At 42.8% G+C, this 19,245-nt stretch overlaps 1 protein-coding gene across 1 annotated transcript in view; it reads left to right on the top strand.

Moving 5' to 3' along the window:
• The window catches only part of LOC115107676 (monocarboxylate transporter 10-like), a 75,981-nt gene extending 57,911 nt beyond the window's left edge, over positions 1 to 18,070 (top strand). Inside the window, exons 3-6 of the mRNA XM_029631186.2 lie at positions 383 to 812; positions 12,928 to 13,071; positions 13,255 to 13,483; positions 14,623 to 18,070. Of these exons, the coding sequence (XP_029487046.1) occupies positions 383 to 812; positions 12,928 to 13,071; positions 13,255 to 13,483; positions 14,623 to 14,861 (1,042 nt within the window). The 3' untranslated portion in view covers positions 14,862 to 18,070. The remainder of the gene's footprint in view (positions 1 to 382; positions 813 to 12,927; positions 13,072 to 13,254; positions 13,484 to 14,622) is intronic.
• Positions 18,071 to 19,245: the final 1,175 nt, after the last annotated feature.

The following is a 19,245-nucleotide window of genomic DNA, read 5'->3' as shown; positions in this document are numbered from 1 at the left end:
CTTAACTGACTTGCCTAGTTAAATAAAGGTAAAAAAAAAAAAAAAAAAAATCTATTTATCCAGAATTAGCTTTGTGCTAACGGTAAACCCTCCTACAGTCCGGCCTGCTCACCGAGGACTGGGAGGTACACAAACAAACAGGGCTGACATTGTACACACGACCTGCGAGTGAGGCTGTAGTGTGTTGGAAGTTGAACCAAGCCAGCAAGTCTAGTTTGTTTTCCAAACTAGACTAAAATGAGTCAGACATGAGAACTTGTTTAGCTAGCTCCTCTATGGAGTCAAGTTACTCAAACGTGTTTTTCTTTGTGTGAACTTTAAGCAGCTGTAAACATAAAATTTACCCCGCATCCTGTCCGGTCTCTCCTCTCTGACCCCACAGGTCCCTGGGTCCCATGTACTTCACTTATGGCATCGTGTTCGCCACGGGCTGCTCCTTCGCCTACCAGCCCAGCCTGGTGATCCTGGGACACTACTTCAAGAAGCGCCTGGGCCTGGTCAACGGCATCGTGACGGCCGGCAGCTCTGCCTTCACCGTCACCCTGCCCTTCCTCCTGTCCGGCCTGCTGGAGAAGGTGGGCCTGCAGAACACCATGAGGATCCTCAGCATCCTCATGTTCATCCTCATGCTGGCTGGGTTAACCTACACTCCCCTGCTGCCCAAACCTGTCAACAGCAATAAGCCAGGCAGCCGCTGCCCGCCCATGAGCAAGGTGTTCAACGTCAGCATCTGGAAGTCTCTGGGCTACCGGATCTGGGTCTTCGGCATCCCTGCAGCCCTCTACGGATACTTTGTGCCTTACGTTCACCTGGTGAGTGGTTTTATTTTTCATGGGGGGGGGGGATCTTTGATGTGTACTGTGTGAATGTGTTGGTTTGTGTATTTGTGTTTCATTACTCAGGCCCCTGTGTTAAAGGTTACTGACATGTAGAAACACATAGAGATGTGGCAGTGTGGAACATATGGGCTTGATTTCACAGGAGGTTGGTGGCACCTTAATTGGGGAGGACGGGCTCGTGGTAATGCCTGGAGAGGAAATAGTGTAATGGTATCAAACATGGTTTATATGTGTTTGATGCCATTCCATTGACTCCGTTCCAGACATTATTATGAGCCGTCCTCCCCTAAGCAGCCTCTCCAGCAGACACAGTCCATCATATTCTTAATATCTCCCTTCATGATGTGTTTTGGACATTGGCTCTGGGTAACTCAGTTAGCAGTAATCAGGGTCAATTGATCTTCACAAACACATATACAAAACACATTAGTATCAAGTGTTATTAGTGTGAAAGGTGATGAGGGGCCTACACCTCGACTATGAAGTGCTTCATGCCTGTGACATGCTGGCTGGGCTAAATACAGTAAGGCTGTGTGTGTGAACTTGAGTTACTGTGTGGTCTCATCGACCTGAATGACCGTTGTTTTTAAGCACCTCTCCTGACCTGTTGGCCGTTCTAGAAATATTTTTCTCAGTTCAACTGAGTATCGTTTCACATTTAATCAGAGATGAGGCTGGTGTAACCGAAGTGAAATGGCTAGCTTGTTAGCGCTCGCTAATAGCGTTTCAAACGTCACTCGCTCTGAGCCTTCTAGTAGTTGTTCCCCTTGCTCTGCATGGGTAACGCTGCTTTGATGGTGGCTGTTGTCGTTGTGTTGCTGGTTCGAGCCCAGGGAGGAGCGAGGAGAGGGACGGAAGCTATACTGTTACACTGGAAATACTAAAGTGCCTATAAGAACGTCCAATAGTCAAAGGTTAATGAAATACAAATGGTATAGAGGGAAATAGTCCTATAATTCAACCTAAAACTTCTTACCTGGGAATATTGAAGACTCATGTTAAAAGGAACCACCAGCTTTCATATGTTCTCATGTTCTGAGCAAGGAACTGAAACGTTAGCTTTCTTACATAGCACATATTGCACTTTTACTTTCTTCTCCAACACTTTGTTTTTGCATTATTTGAACCAAATTGAAGATGTTTCATTATTTACTTGAGACTAAATTGATTTTATTGATGTATTATATCAAGTTAAAATAAGTGTTCATTCAGTATTGTTGTAATTGTCATTATTACAAATAAATAAATACAAATCGGCCGGTTAATCGGTATCGGCTTTTTTGGTCTTCCAATAATCGGTATCGGCGTTGAAAAATCATATTCAGTCGACCTCTAGTACATAGCATATGTCAAAGAGCATGAGACTCCCCAGAACTCAGGGATTCCCGACAGAAGATAACTCAATCTAAATATAGATTTTTCACTCCATTCCTAACAGTTACTAAATGTGCGACAAGTTGTTTTGATGCGTACCAGTTGCAGTATTTTATAGCAATGCCTTACAGTAGATGCATTAGTTGTGTGGTCTGTGGAGAGTCATGTTGGGAGGTTTGATCTGGGGGGAGTAAAAATAGTCCCGTTTCAGCCGAGGCAAAGTAACATAAACACAGGTTTTATTATTCCAGTATTGAGTACAATTTATAGGAAGAAAAAATACAATCTGGATGGAAAAACATGATTTGGGAAGAAGCGAGGGGAGAAGTGTGGAGGGGAGGGAAGGGTCGAGGGTTCAGTAGGCCACTGTTTACTTGGAGGAGATTACTTTGTTTTTGGAGGGAGGTCACTTTCTCCTGGGGAAGGCCCTCCATGTTTTCCTAACACTTCTCCAGTGTCTGCTACATGTCTGGGACATCGCTGGGCCCTGTCAGTGTCCATCCCCTGCCCTATCCCCATCCCCAGCCCCTCTGTCACCAGAACCATCAGGAAGGCTGGATTGTTCACCTTAACTTTCAGGAAGGGAAAGCTCACCTTTGTGTGTGGGGACTAACAGAGCCGCCCGCTAAGCCCACTGGGATATGCTAGCTGTTCTGTTTTTCCTCCCTCTGCTCTGGCCAAAGTGCTGAGTCCCTTTTAGTGCCACAGTGTTTGTATGTGCACGTTGTACTCGCAGGTACTATTCCCCCTTATCTGAAGCCAAGCCCGTCCCCATCAGCTCAAGATTGTGGGAGTCTAAAATCCTGCAGAAGCTTTCCCTCACTCTATTCCAGGTATTTCACATATTGGAGGATTAGATAATGTCTTTCATGTACGACTGTGTTTGTCGAGGTCGGATCAAAGGGAAAGGAATTTCCAGGGACAAGTTTACACAAGTTTACTCTTGTTGCTGCATGTCCAATGTTGAATCTATTTGCCAGGGATGCCTCAACTGTCTGGATAATATTGGGGTGCAAATCAAAAGAGCAGACAGCAGAAGATCCAGTCAGTAATATTGGGGTGCAAATCAAAAGAGCAGACAGCAGAAGATCCAGTCAGTAATATTGGGGTGCAAATCAAAAACAGCAGAAGATCCAGTCAGTAATATTGGGGTGCAAATCAAAAGAGCAGACAGCAGAAGATCCAGTCAGTAATATTCAAAAGAGCAGACAGCAGGTCCAGTCAAATCAAAAGAGCAGACAGCAGAAGATCCAGTCAGTAATATTGGGGTGCAAATCAAAAGAGCAGACAGCAGAAGATCCAGTCAGTAATATTGGGGTGCAAATCAAAAGAGCAGACAGCAGAAGATCCAGTCAGTGTGTGGATTGTATTACAGTTTTTGACAATTGCTTCCACATGATTTCTGAAACTATGGCTCCTTTTCTCTAAACTCGACACACAAAACCCCAAAACACAAAAACCCAAACACTTAATTCAAAACATTTTTATAACTCTTCTCAAACTGGTGTTTTTGCATGAAAACCCTACACACAAACCATCAAACTATTAGCTCTTATACACGCCAACTACACACTGATGTGACAAATGTGTCTTTTGCATGTTCAGTGTGCAGTGGAGTCCATGGCAGTTTGTCATAGCACTCACGCGTACATGTAAGTGCACAAATATACAGTATGTATGCATATTCAGTATATATTTACACTGTAATCAGACATATACAGTATGTATGCATATTCAGTATATATTTACACTGTAATCAGACATATACAGTATGTATGCATATTCAGTATATATTTACACTGTAATCAGACATGCAAGGGGGGGAATAAAATGTCTTTCTTTCTCAAAACATTGTATTTTCATCCAGATTTCTGGATGAACAGTAACAGACAAAACACATACAGTAGAAGAGAAACAAATGGGCTTGTCCTCTTCCTCCTCCTTGTCCTCTTCCTCCTCCTCATCCCCCTCTTCCTCTCACTCTTCATCTAACTCGCTCTCCAAAAGTGGCCTCCATTGTTGTCCAAACCAAGAAAGCCAACCTGAAGCCTATTTGTAGTGCTCAAGCTCTGATTTCTGAGTGAAGAAATTGGCTGTGTGTTTTTACACGTGGGCACTGGGTGTAGGTAATCGGCAAATGAGTGTGGCATTTTGAATGGCAGTGTTTTCCAAACGAAACACAAGACCTGTTAGTTTTGAATGATGTGTCTAATGTAGAGAACTGTTTTGCAAAAAGGGTGTTTTACAATTGAAAACTGAGTGTAAAACAGATCATGTGCTTGCAGTGTTGCAGACTTGGTCTGAAGATGAGGTATTGTGAAAAACTAAGGTACAGTGTCACAGGCAGTGCAGGTTAGCTTTCTCTCAGTGCTTTCTAATTACAGTAAATTATGAAACATTTTCATCAAATTAGGTTTATTCAGCATTTCCATTAATGTTGGATTTGCACCACTGTGATAGTCACACTCACTGGTGAGAGTTTTAACTCCCACCACTTCGACAACAAACAAACAAACAAACCCATTTAGGTTGTTTTAAATGATGCAACCAGGTGCTGGGTGATGGAGAGTCTGGCGTTGAAAGGGTTATAATAAAGCTCTTGGAGAGAGTCTGGCGTTGAAAGGGTTATAATAAAGCTCTTGGAGAGAATGAGTGTTGAAAGGGTTATAATAAAGCTCTTGGAGAGAGTCTGGCGTTGAAAGGGTTATAATAAAGCTCTTGGAGAGAGTCTGGCGTTGAAAGGGTTATAATAAAGCTCTTGGAGAGAGTCTGGCGTTGAAAGGGTTATAATAAAGCTCTTGGAGAGAGTCTGGCGTTGAAAGGGTTATAATAAAGCTCTTGGAGAGAATGAGTGTTGTTCTCTGGCTGAGCTGCAGATGGAATTAGTTTAGCAAGAACAGAGCAGATCTGTGGAGCTCTCAATGGCCATGTTTGTGTATATTGGTTTGAAAGAGTAGTTTGGGGGGTGTGTGTGTGTGTGTGTGTGTGCAGAGCGGAGAGAGTGTCATTGATGATGAGGATGATGGTTGTGTTTGTTTGCCTGTGCATGTGTCAGAGAGCGTGCATCAGTGTGCAATGACGCTGTTTGTGTGCCTGTGCCTTGGTCGTGCCGTGTTGGAGATGTGTGTGTGTGTGTGGATGGTGGGTATTTATTTAGGAAGGATGTGCCATGTTCCCGACAGGTGCACCTGGCGGGTGGTAAGTCTATAAGCAGTAGGTCACATGGTCAGCCCATGTGCCAGAATACTACGGAATATGTGATCTCAGACAGGGACACAATTAGAGGCTGCGTCCCAAATGGTACCCTATTCCCTATATAGTGCACTACGTTTGACCAGGACCCATAAGGCTCTTGTCAAAGTAGTGCAGTACACTACATCGCCAAAAGTATGTGGACACATGCTCTTTGAACATTTCATTCCAAAATCATGGGCATTAATAAGCCCTTTGCTGCTATAACTGCATCCACTCGCCTGGGAAGGCTTTCCACTAGATGTTGGAACATTGCTGTGGGGACTTGCTTCCATTCAGCCACAAGAGCATTAGTGAGGTCGGGCACTGATGTTGGGCGATTAGGCCTGGCTCGCAGTCGGCATTCCAATTCATCCCAAAGGTGTTGGGTGGATCCACGATGGGTGGATCTCACTTTGTGCATGGGGGCATTGTAATGCTGAAACAGGAAAGGGCCTTCCCAAAACTGTTGCCACAATGTTGGAATTGTCTAGAACAGTGGTTCCCAAACTTTATGGTCCCGTACCCCTTCAAACATTCAACCTCCAGCTGTACTCCCTCTAGCACCAGGGTCAGCACACTCTCAAATGTTGTTTTTTTGTCATCATTGTAAGCCTGCCACATATGATACATTTATTAAACATAAGAATGAGTGATTTTTTTTGTTGTCACAACTTGACTTGTGGGAAGTGACAAAGAGCTCTTATAGGACCAGGGCACAAGTAATATTATAATAATCAATAATTTTGCGCTTTATCTAACCATCTTACATATAAAGCCTTATTTGTTAATCGAAAATAGTGAATAACTCACCACAGGTTAATGAGAAGGGTGTGCTTGAAAGGATGCACATAACTCTGCAATGTTGGGTTGTATTGGAGAGTCTGTCTTAAATCATTTCCCACACACAGTCTGTGCCTGTATTTAGTTTTCATGCTAGTGAGGGCTGAGAATCCACTCTCACATAGGTATGTGGTTGCAAAGGTCATCAGTGTCTTAACAGCGTGATTTTCCAAGGCAGGAAGGATACTCCAATCCAGAAATCTGGCATTGGCTTCTGATTTAAATGACATTTTCACAGAACCGCTTGTTGCAATTTTGATGAGGCTCTCTTGTTCAGATATCGGTAAGTGGACTGGAGGCAGGGCATGAAAGGGATAACGAATCCAGTTGTTTGTGTCATCCGTTTCGGGAAAGTACCTGCGTAATTGCGCACCCAACTCACTCAGGTGCTTCGCTTTATCACATTTGACATTGTCCGTAAGCTTGAGTTAATTTGCACACCCCAAAAATTATACAATGATGGAAAGACCTGTGTGTTGTCCTTGTTAATGCAGACAGAAAATAGCTCCAACTTCTTAATCATAGCCTCAATTTTGTCCCGCACATTGAATATAGTTGTGGAGAGTCCCTGTAATCCTAGAATCATCATTCAGGTGATAAAAAGACAAGTGAAAATTATGGTCAGTAAAGAACTTTAAGCTTGTCTCTCAATTTAAAAAAAGTGTCAATAATTTGCCCCTTGATAACCAGCGCACTTCTGTATGGTGTAAAAGCGTTGCATGGTCGCTGCCCATATCATTGCATAATGCAGAGAATACACAAGAGAATTCAGGGGCCTTGCATTAACAAAGCTAACCATTTTCACTGTAGTGTCCAAAACGTCCTTCAAGCTGTCAGGCATCCCCTTGGCAGCAAGAGCCTCTCGGTGGATGCTGCAGTCTAACCAAGAGCGCCTCGGTGGATGCTGCAGTGTAACCAAGAGCCTCTCGGTGGATGCTGCAGCGTACCCAAGAGCCTCTCGGTGGATGCTGCAGCGTACCCAAGAGCCTCTCGGTGGATGCTGCAGCGTACCCAAGAGCCTCTCGGTGGATGCTGCAGCGTACCCAAGAGCCTCTCGGTGGATGCTGCAGCGTACCCAAGAGCCTCTCGGTGGATGCTGCAGCGTACCCAAGAGCCTCTCGGTGGATGCTGCAGCGTACCCAAGAGCCTCTCGGTGGATGCTGCAGCGTACCCAAGAGCCTCTCGGTGGATGCTGCAGTGTAACCAAGTGGTGTCGAGATCAACTGCTTGCATGCGCATTACCACTCCACTATGTCTCCCTGTCATGGCTTTTGCACCACCAGTACAGATACCAACATGAGCAGCAGCTACGTTTGGCTACATACGGACCGTTAGTGGAATTCCCACGAGAGAGTAACGGTTAATGTGATTGGATGTTAATTATTTGACATTGTGTGATTCATCATTCCAGAGAACGCTTCAGAGTCCAATGACGGGGAGCTTTACATAACTCCAGCCGACGCTTGGCATTGCGCCTGGTGATCTTAGGTTTGCTCGGCCATGGAAACCCATTTCATGACGCTCCCAACGAGCAGGTCTTATGCTGACGTTGCTTCCAGAGGCAGTTTGGAACTCGGTAGTGAGTGTTGCAACCGAGGACAGATGATTTTTACACGCTTTACATGCTCTTCAGCACTCGGCAGTCCCGTTCTGTGAGCTTGTGTGGTCTACCACTTCGTGACTGAGCCGTTGTTGCTCCTAGATGTTTCCACTTCACAATAACAGCACTTACAGTTGACCGGTGCAGCTCTAACAGGGCAGAAATTTGACGAACTGACCTGTTGGAAAGGTGGCATCCTATGACAGTGCCGCGTTGAAAGTCACTGAGCTCTTCAGTACGGGCCATTCTACTGCCAATGTTTGTCTATGGAGATTTTATACACCTGTCGGCAACAGGTTTGGCTGAAATGGCCTAATCCACTAATTTGAAGGGGTGTCCACATACTTTTGTCTATATATAGAATTTGTGCTTCCCAACCAGTGGGCATCCGTTCATTTATTTATTAAATAATAGGATGTCCACTGGTTGGCGTTGGGTTCTTTAGCAAGTAAAGGGTAGATCGATGACCCAGCAGTGTTTAAGGCCCAGGTTCTGCTGGGTAATATAATGGACAAATCGCAGGCCTGGCATCTGAGCCAGCAGGGAGTGGGACACCCTGTGGACTGGAGGAATGTTGTCTGTGGGCTTTAGAACTATAGCCCCGTGAAACCAGACTGACCACTGAGCTTACGTTTTGTTTCACTTGATACGTGAAGTGAAACAGAATGTGAGCTCGCAAGATCAGGCTGGCTTAATGAGACTACAAGGTCATACCATGGAATATAAAAAATTGGCACAAAAAAAATAGTAGACATTTGGGCAGCACAAATTCTTCCGCTAAAAAGGTCACTAGTATGCGTCTGTGCCATCTTCATAGCCGATGAGTTCAGACTGTCAATCTACCTGACCAGATGTAGAAGTAACTGACAAAATAATGGAAACACTTGAGTAAATGAGGTATACAAAGTGTATTGAAAGCAGGTGCTTCCACACAGGTGTGGTTACTTAAGGAATGCCCATCATGCTTAGGGTCATATGCAAATGCAGGGTAGGCCATTATTTTGGCTACCATGGCTATTCCCTCATAGGATGACAATGCCCCCATCCACAGGGTACGAGTGGTCAATGGTTTGATGAGCATGAAAACGATGTAAACCATATGCCATGGCTGTCTTAGTCACCAGATCTCAACCCAATTGAACACTTATGAGAGATTCTGGAATGGCGCCTGAGACGGCTTTTTCCACCACCATCAACAAAACACCAAATGATAGAATTTCTCGTGGAAGAATAGTGTCCCTCCAATAGAGTTCCAGAATCTATGCCAAGGTGCATTGAAGCTGTTCTCTGTAGGGGTGGCCCAACAACCTTTTAAGACACTATGCTGGAGATTCCTTTATTTTGGCAGTTACATGTAGGCTATCATGTGACTTAGGGTGCTAGCCCAGGCTGAGAATGCCCTGTCACCCCTTGCACATTCCGACTGGAACGTAAATTCTCTTGTTATGCACTTTTTTCTCAACGCATATTCTGACTTTGCTATTGATAGAGGAATTCTAAATTCCTTTATGCTTTAATTGCCAAAATCAATTAGCACTCATTTCTAATTCATTAATGAATTGTAAGTTCATTAATTATGCATGAAGTAGATCGAGACCAGTCTTAAAAGCCAGGTAAAGAGCGTTTAATTCCAGAGAGTACTGAAGCATACACATTTTTCCACAGGTTATAAACTGAACATGACATCATCAGTTTATCCCCCCTCTCTCCGATTCTCACAAGGGCCCATTGTTCATCAGGCCTGGAACATCTTCCAGACATTTCTTATCTGTAGGACAAGCCATAACCTCGCTCCTCCCGTTAACTCCCCAAGAGGCCCAGACAATTAATTCATTCTGCTTACATTTTCAGTAACAGCTTAACCAATAACTTTTACTTTTCATGCCATAACATAATAGTATTAGAATAAATGGTTCTAATCAATAATGTATACATGATTAACCTCTTACCTCTACCTGGGACGCTTGCTTCCCAACTAGAGCTCTGGAAATGCAAATGCGCTACGCTAAATGCTAATAGTATTAGTTAAAACTCAAAAGTTCATTAAAATACACATGCAGGGTATCAAATTAAAGCTACACTCGTTGTGAATCCAGGCAACAAGTCAGATTTTTAAAATGCTTTTCGGCGACAGCATGAGAAGCTATTATCTGATAGCATGCACCAATACACTACAACAGAAAAGCACAGCAGGGGACATAAACAAAATAATTAGCATTTCGGCGTTACACAAACCGCACAATAAAATAGAAAACAGTCATTACCTTTCACCATCTTCTTTGTTGGCACTCCTAGATGTCCCATAAACACTATTGGGTCTTTATTTCGATTAAATCGGGCCATATAAAGCCAAGATATCGTTATATGTAGACTGTGTGATAAACGAAAAAACAGCGATTTCACAACGTAACGTCATTTTTTAAAATTCAAAAAGTAGACGATAAACTTTCACAAAACACTTCGAAATACGTTTGTAATGCTACTTTAGGTATTAGTAAACGTTAATAAGCGATAAAAATCAAACGTAGGCGATGTACATATCATTAGCTGTCGTCTTGGAAAAAATTTCAGGAGAGAGCTCTTCCGGAATGATCTGGGCGGAGACCGGAGGTACGTCGTGCCCCTCTTTCGGTTCAACCAAGAATCAAAGAGGATTAAATTCACAAGATACTCGACTGCATGGGGATGCTGTGGGAGTTGAATGCTCGGTCTTATCTAATTCGGCTCACTGTTAACAATTGCTGGAAGTGGCGCAAGGATATTTATTTCCATTTTCTGTGATCAGGTTTTCCTGCGCTTTCCGATGTAACGCACGTTATGTAATAGCCACAGTCGTGATTTAACCAGTTTTAAAAACGTCCGAGGGTTTCCTATACACACATTCTAACCATATGAACGTACTATATTCCTGGCATGAGTAGCAGGGCGCTGAAATGTTGCGCGATTTTTAACAAAATGTTCAAAAAAGTAGAGGGTAGGAGCAACTAGTTAATCATCTAAACTATAATTTCCTCTAACAGCTATTCACCCACTTTTTTTTTTTTTACCCCTTTTTCTCCCCAATTTCATGGTATCCAATTGTTTTTAGTAGCTACTGTCTTGTCCCATCGCTACAACTCTCGTACGGGCTCGGGAGAGACGAAGGTTGAAAGTCATGCGTCCCACGAAACACAACCCAACTTGCTTCTTAACACAGCGCACTTATTTACAATGATGGCCTACCTCAGCCAAACCCTCCCCTAACCCTGACGACGCTGGGCCAATTGTGCACCGCCCTATGGGACTCCCGATCAAGGCCCGGTTGTGATACAGCCGTGGATCGAACCAGGGTCTGCAGTGACATCTTAGACCACTGCGCCACTTGGGGGTGGAGATTTTAAAAATGGTGTGTCTACAGCTACACTATACAAACCTTGACTTAATTCCACCACCTTTAAGCATGATGAATAAGGTGGGGCAACCTGTCGGTTTCAAGTGGAATAACATCAACTTTGTTTTTCCTATAGAAATACCACTCATTCTCCATGCACTGATTTACACATGGATAACATCTAGGTAAATTAGTATGCTGTTTGGAGAAGGAGATTTGTAAATATGAATGACAATTGTTAAATATCTATGTTACCTTATGATTGTTGGAGACAAATCATATGGCAGCAAACTGAAGCATATCAACCCATCACCTTTTCCACAGGGCAGTTTATGAAATGCCGGCCTTATAACCTGGGATGAAGTTTGGAGACCCGAGCTATAAACTTCTGTAGCTATGCACAAATGACAGTATATCGCCAAACTTACCGAGTTGATTTATGATTTCTAGAATCTTTTAATTATATTCCCAGACTTTTCACTTATTTTTCTCCAAGTTGTATTGTGTTAAATATTAGCCACTATCGGTAGCCACCTTCAGTTATACCCAAATAGGCTACATTTCTAACTGTCACTTTAGTGTTAGCTTCCTTCCATGTACCTTTCCTCTGTCACGTTGGTGTGGTTGTTCCTGAGGATCCCTAGCAATAGCAGATCATATTTGGGACATGGAGCCTATTTGAATCATTATGGAACACATTGTGTGTGTGTGTGTGTGTGTGTGTGTGTGTGTGTGAGTGAGAGAGAGCTCTCTGAAAGGTCATGGCTGGATGAGGTGTGTGTTTCACAGCTGCTCTCATTTAAGACTACACCGTGATGGGAGCATTAACATACGCACACCATGTAACCTGGCCCTACCCTGCCTAGGTTCAACCACGGCCCTGGGAATATGTGGAGGAAACCCCCTGGCGCCAAATAAAGCAGGAAAACAGTTAAATCATCTGTGTGGTAGATGAGGGTCAGGGAGGTGGAATACAGGCTCTGTGACTGGGAGGCAGGAAGAGGTTTTGATGTAGTCTTTGAGGGCTGTAACTACTGGCGGGGCTCCAGGTACCGGGCCGGGCATCCCTGCCTCCCCAGCTCTGGGCTCACAGAATGGTGCTCCTGGGTAGAAGGGACCGGCAGCGGCCTTGAACAATCAACATCTGGGCTGCATTTCACGTGCTCTGATATACTATGACCGCAACTATGTCTTCCCAGATTTTTGTGTTCGTACTCTCGCTTTGCCTGTGAATTGAGCAGAATGATTTTCAGGGGCTGCTGTAGATATTATATAGGGGTCTGATATGTATAACTGTGGAGATGGGGGTGGGTTTTATTTGCTTGTATGAATGGTGTGCCTCCCCCAGGTGTAGAGCACCCTCTCTGGGGCATGAGTGAAAACACCTGCTGTGTAGCTGTTTTAGGCTGGCGCCAACTCACACATCTCAATGTATACACTTACACAAACACACATGTAGATCCCCAATGAATCATGCACGTACAGTGCTAAGACATTGTGTTCCATATGCTTCCCTTTTCATCACCCCATCCCTCCAATGACATCTATAAGCAAAGCATCTATAATTATTTGGTCATTTTTCCACTCAACGTTCCATTTGATTTGGTAGCTGTGTTCTGATGTGACTGAGTGCTGATGAGGTGGTCGTGTCCTCCGTGTCTGTCCCATAGATGAAGCACGTTGAGGAGCGCTTCGGCGAAGATGCCAACAAGGAGATTCTGCTCATGTGCATCGGCGTCACGTCTGGCGTGGGCCGCCTCATCTTCGGCCAGGTGGCTGACTACGTACATGGAGTCAACAAGGTCTACCTACAGGTAACGCTTACTATTCTTGAGATCCTACACAGGCTAGACTATGACTAGGCCGAAGTGTCAAGTGTGCCTTATTCCTCATATAACCAACCTCATGCCATAACCATTACTGTAATCAGTTGTTGCAATGCTGCTGTGTTCATCACATTTACATCTCCTCCCTGACATCCCCTCCTGTCCCACCAGGTGTCTTCATTCATGGTCATCGGCGTGATGTCCATGATGATTCCTCTGTGTCATGTGTTCGGAGGGCTGATCGCTGTGTGTCTGCTCATGGGCCTGTTTGACGGCTGTTTCATCTGCATCATGGCCCCCATCGCCTTCGAGCTGGTGGGCTCCCAGAACGTGTCCCAGGCCATCGGCTTCCTGCTGGGCATGATGTCTGTGCCCATGACCGTGGGCCCTCCTATTGCAGGTATAGTACAGTGGACAAGCCAGGCTGCATCCCAATGCTCCGCCCTTCTCCCCTCATAGATTTTACAATGATGGATACTGCCTCCAGTGCTTAAACCAATCCGATGCACACTTTAGGAGAAGTGTGGAGGGAAAAAAAATATTTGATTTGAATTGGGATGCAGCCCCAGTCTCTGTAGAATCATGACAACATTCTGCTGGGGACAATAGGACATTCTGTTGCTGCAAGATCAATTACACGGTTAGTTTGTGCTGTTTGGTGGTTTGAAAGATATGAACATTTAGCTTGATGATGTAAAACGTTGATGCGTTTCTCCCTGGAGTTTGATATGGGTTGTTTTTCTATAAACTGGTGCCACTTGGTGTTTATCTGTGGAACTGTGAAAGTAAGGTGTTACATTCATACTCCACCAAACATAGAGGTACATAAATGCATCTATTCAGAACACGGCAACTTCACACGTTCTACAAAGTTGATATGAGTAGAGACATTATGTCATGAATATGATACATGTGTAAGAAATGATATACCCTGTGGAAAATGTATGTCAATTCCACCCCTGGAATGTTGAGTGCACAGACGTCCATTCATGATAAGCTCTTTCTAACTTGGATGTCATTCATATCCACATGAGTCATGTGCAACCTGTTTACACTGTACTAGAGACGAAGCATCTGTTTTCCTCAGAAATAGACTGGCATTCCAGGGAGAGGGAAGGAAACTAAGGGAAAGTCATGCAACTCGGTGCTGCCGAGGGATGGGAAACAACCACAAGGGGCGACGAACAGAGGGTGCTTATTGGCTCTGACCCTAATCCACTCAGTCTTCACTGGACAGTAATAATCAGCGATGTTTGTATTACAAGAGTGGGTTTCACACTACTTAGTATCACTTAGTCCCAGCACAGATAAGCCTGCCTTTGTTTTATATCCGAGAGGACCAAATGAGGTGTTCACTGTGGTTTGACGTTACAGGGTTATGCCCTCAGGACTGGGGGCATACTATAGCTGACCTGTGGGGTTCAGGGGTGCTGCTGAACTTTGTACCTCGTTTTGTTGAGGCCAGTTTTTAGGACACTACATGAGTCATGATGAGCGACTCCCAGATGTTGATTTTTCTCTTTCTCTCGCTCTCTCCAGGGCTCCTCAGGGACAAGCTGGGGAGCTACGACGTGGCCTTCTATTTGGCTGGTATCCCTCCCATCGTTGGTGGGGCCGTGCTGTGTCTGATCCCCTGGGTGGAGGCTAGACGTATCAGGAGAGAGCAAGAGGCAGCCACGGATGGCACCCAGGAGCAGATGCTGAAGTTCAAGAGGGACAGTGGGGGTCAGGGAGATGCACTAGCAGCGACGACCGCAGACCCCAATTCTGTCATCTAAAACACACTCTAAACAAAGAGATGCGTCCTGACATACAGAGTTCATACTCACTTGCAGGTATACACTTGGAACTGCTGATTATATATTTTTAATGATACAAGTATAGACAAAATATGTATTGACCTGTGGTGTATGTGTAAACAATATTTTAATGGCTGCTTTTGCCGGAGAATGTGGGGAAAATGTTGAAGTAATAATACATTGAACATGAATGTGATCTTGAAGAGCTATGCATCAGATTGTTGTTTTCCATCAATCTTACAGCTGTTGAATTAACTTAAAGGTTCAAATGGAAAATGGAGAAATCTCCCATTTGATATTTCTTACAAGGGAACACGCGCATTACTTGGGTGCATTTTGAAGGCTGCAAGCACTTATTTACATAAGAATAGCAGAGGCCAGTCTCGCTAGCAAATTCTCCCCTTTTCAATGTGCATTCTTTAAGGGCATTGAGGATCATTATTTTCATTGAGTAGAAATGTCCAATACAAACTTGAATATAGATTTTAGGCTTTGCAGAATTTTAAAAAGATAAACACAAACTAGATTTATTGGGTTTGTTTTTAAAACTATATTTCCAATCAACACTGGGGACATAATTGACCATATACGGTCAAAGAAACGATCTATTGTTTCTCAAATGACCCCAATCATCTCATAAGTAGTATAAGTACTTGCTTGTCTTGACTACAGTATAACAAAGATACAAAAAGTATACTGGTGAGTAGATTTAATAACCAGGAAAAATGCTGTCAACGTTAAGTCACCCTTTTCTGTTTATCTGTGGGGTTTTTGATACTCTCTTAAAACATGGCAAGATTGTGAATGTGGGGAATTAGTGAGTTATATTTTTGAAGTATGACCCGAGTGTACAATATCACTTCAAAGAAGTACTGTATGCGATAATGAGTGGCGAGGTAGCTTGTTTCTAGTGGTTGTAGGATTTACCATTGTCTTAGTTTTAAAGGTGCTCGGGCACCTCAAGGGAGCAGCTTAAAGCACAATTAAAGCGTCCCGCCCATGAGATGGTAACTGTCATCATCGTCATCTCAAGGCTGCAGTAGTCTGGACCTGAAATAGGCCTGACTTTACCTGAGGCTGTATTCAGTCGTAATGATCTCTGATAGTTTAGCTTATTTTGCCCACAAAGTGCCTAAAAATCATTTTCAGTGTTTCTACATCCGAACCAACATTGTCATTTCATTGTACGTAGTTTATAGCCAGCACAAAACAGGATCCTAAAACTAAACGTCTGCTTGTCCGACTATGCAACGTGAGTGAAGGATGAATGTTGATTTGTAGGGAGTCATTGACATGAAACGTGGATTAATTCATTCATGTTATGAATTCATTTATTGTTGAAGTTGAGTATTTTATCCCGCACATATAGTAAACCGATATTATACTTTCAGCATATCTTCTAATTGTAGTAGGCTCACTCGCTCCACCATATTTCAAATGTAATTTGAGATGCGAGCACCATTAGTCATTGACAAAAGTGACCATTAGTCAATGGTTAACTTGACTCAATGTAACTGTGCTCAGTTTAACCTTTTATTAGAAAAAGTATTTGTTTTAACGATCATATTATTCATATTTGTATTTATTTTTTTCTAGAATTTGTTTAGTGGCTGATGTCATGCCATAATTGATGGGTGTTGGCCTTTCTCATTATTTGATGTATTGAAGGCCAAATGGTCCACCATTTTATTTTGTATTGATTATTCTGCCTGTGGCCTTGAAATGTAAAGAAAAGAAAATGGCTGATTTGTCTACAGCCAACTCTGTTTACCAAAGCACCACCCTCAGGATAGTTTATTAGGCTTTTCAAACATGTTATCACCCCCCTGCAATTCAACAATCATTGATCATTATAAAGATTGCCCTTGGAGAACATGAGAACCCACAACTTTTACAGTGAAGGATTTTGACTCGACAATCCCTTGACCACTAAGCACGCAGAAAAGTCATAATTTATCAAAATCCATTCTATCCAGCTTTGTGGGTCATTGGTTTCTCCAAGGCAAGACTTGTGACACAATCTACCTCCGATGTCATGCAAATTTCTGGTATTTTGTCCTGACAGGCTGGAGGTTCAAATGATTACAAAACTGGCCATGTTTCCCTTTCCCGCCATGGTCCTTTATTTATTATCCAAACATAAGGAGAGAGACTGTGTAAAAGAGTATTTCAGCTTCCTAGACATCATTGTTTCCTCAAAGGGTGTGTTGCTGCCTATCTGTACCACAGAACCGTGTTTGTGTCTGAGAAGTACAGTACTTCAGTGGAATTTTGTGACCTGGGAAATGCTAATAAATCTCTAATTCTGAGAAGAAAAGTTGCTATCTTGAACTTCAATCTTGCTTTTGGAATTAGCTCTTTTTTAAGCTTTGAATTTCCACATTTAAATGTTTTGCTGTTAACGTCAAAGTGAAATAATACCCTTGTTACAAGGAATGTTGGAGATGTTTTGTTTTTCTAACCAGAGAATATCTTTCCAATAGTGCATTTCTAATTATATATAATTAGTTTTATATATATTTTTTTTTACATCATAGATACAGTTGCGCAATTCACCAATGAAAGCCTCAGGTAATTTTTCAAGTATTGTAAATTCCTGAAATTGTACCTCCCAGAGGTTTACTGAGATGCCCCTTTGCCATAAACCATACTAATCGTTGTAGTATAATTATTGATTCTCATACTGAATGAATTCCTTGCCATCCAAAGAAGTCACTTTTTGGGAATGTCCCGGTATTTAGAGAATGTAAAGAGAATGTAAAGATGAGTATATGCATGTTCTATTTTTGTTAAGTGGCTAAAGACCAAATTCAACAGCATATTGTTTGAAATGGTGTAATAATATGTTTCTACATACATACTGTATGTAGGTTATATATAGATTTTTATAGCAACTCTTGCTGTACACAGGAGTAATTGAGTGTGTATTGATGCCTAATAATGCAACTAGAATCCTGTAATGCGTACTGTCACAAAGAAATGTATACTTTCACCCCATGTTTTCTGTCATTGTTCTGCAATTTTCCTGGTTCACTTCTTTATTGTGTACACATTGTGTATTGCTTATCATCCAAATCCCCCATAGCTTTATTTAATCATTTCAGCATGTTATTGCTTTTCATAAAGTCTTCATATGGTTTTTTTAATTGCATGATTGTGTGATATGTAATAAACACATTTTAAATATATATTTTTAACAAAGGAATGACTCGATGATTGATTTGTTTCTTGAGTTTCTCACCACTCTTCAGTTGCATCATGGTAAAATTATTATAGGCCACACACTCACAATTTGAGTGTTTCAACATGTCTGTATAGGGCCTAGTTTATTTAAGCTACTTGTTTATTTATACTTCATGCTTATACACACACACCATTCTTCAGGCTCCTACTTTCTAAATGATTAACACCTTCCTGATATTGAGTTGCACCCACTTTTCAGCCACTCAGATCAGCCTCAATTCGTTGTGGCCTGGACTCAGATCAGCCTCAATACGTTGTGGCCTGGACTCAGATCAGCCTCAATTCGTTGTGGCCTGGACTCAGATCAGCCTCAATTCGTTGTGGCCTGGACTCAGATCAGCCTCAATTCGTTGTGGCCTGGACTCAGATCAGCCTCAATTCGTTGTGGCCTGGACTCAGATCAGCCTCAATACGTTGTGGCCTGGACTCAGATCAGCCTCAATACGTTGTGGCCTGGACTCAGATCAGCCTCAATACGTTGTGGCCTGGACTCAGATCAGCCTCAATACGTTGTGGCCTGGACTCAGATCAGCCTCAATTCGTTGTGGCCTGGACTCCACAAGGTGTCCAAAGCGTTCCACATGGATGCTGGCCCACGTTGACTACAATGCTTCCCACAGCTGTGTCAAGTTGGCTGGATGTCCTTTGGGTGGTGGACCATTCTGAGGGAAACCCAGCAGCGTTGCAGTTCTTGACACAATCAAACCAGTGCGCCTGGCATCCACTACCATACCCTGTTCCAAGGCACTTTGGGGTATATTATTGTGTTACTTTATTTAGTAAATATTTTCTTATCTTTCTTGAACTGCACTGTTAAGGGCTGGTAAGTAAGCATTGTATGGAAAGAGCAGGTGTTCCTAATGTTTGTACACTTAGTGTATAAAGCAAAGGGTGATTGTAATTGTGTGCTGTAATCCAATGTCAATATTGGACCACCCTTTAATTTATAGCATTTTTACAAGTATAATTCATTTTTTTTGTAGTCGTGCATGTAAAGCACAGAAGCACAAATATTTATAATGATAAAGAAAACATTTCACATTTCTAGTATGATCGTTAGATGTCGCTGTATTCGTGAAATAATTTAAATCATATGACTAGTACTTCCTGTACGCTGACG

This window comes from Oncorhynchus nerka, linkage group LG24 (genome assembly GCF_034236695.1).
Source record: "Oncorhynchus nerka isolate Pitt River linkage group LG24, Oner_Uvic_2.0, whole genome shotgun sequence".
Taxonomy (NCBI): Eukaryota; Metazoa; Chordata; class Actinopteri; order Salmoniformes; family Salmonidae; genus Oncorhynchus; species Oncorhynchus nerka.
Note: the sequence above shows the minus strand (reverse complement) of the source record. Positions and strands in the feature narration are given on the sequence as shown.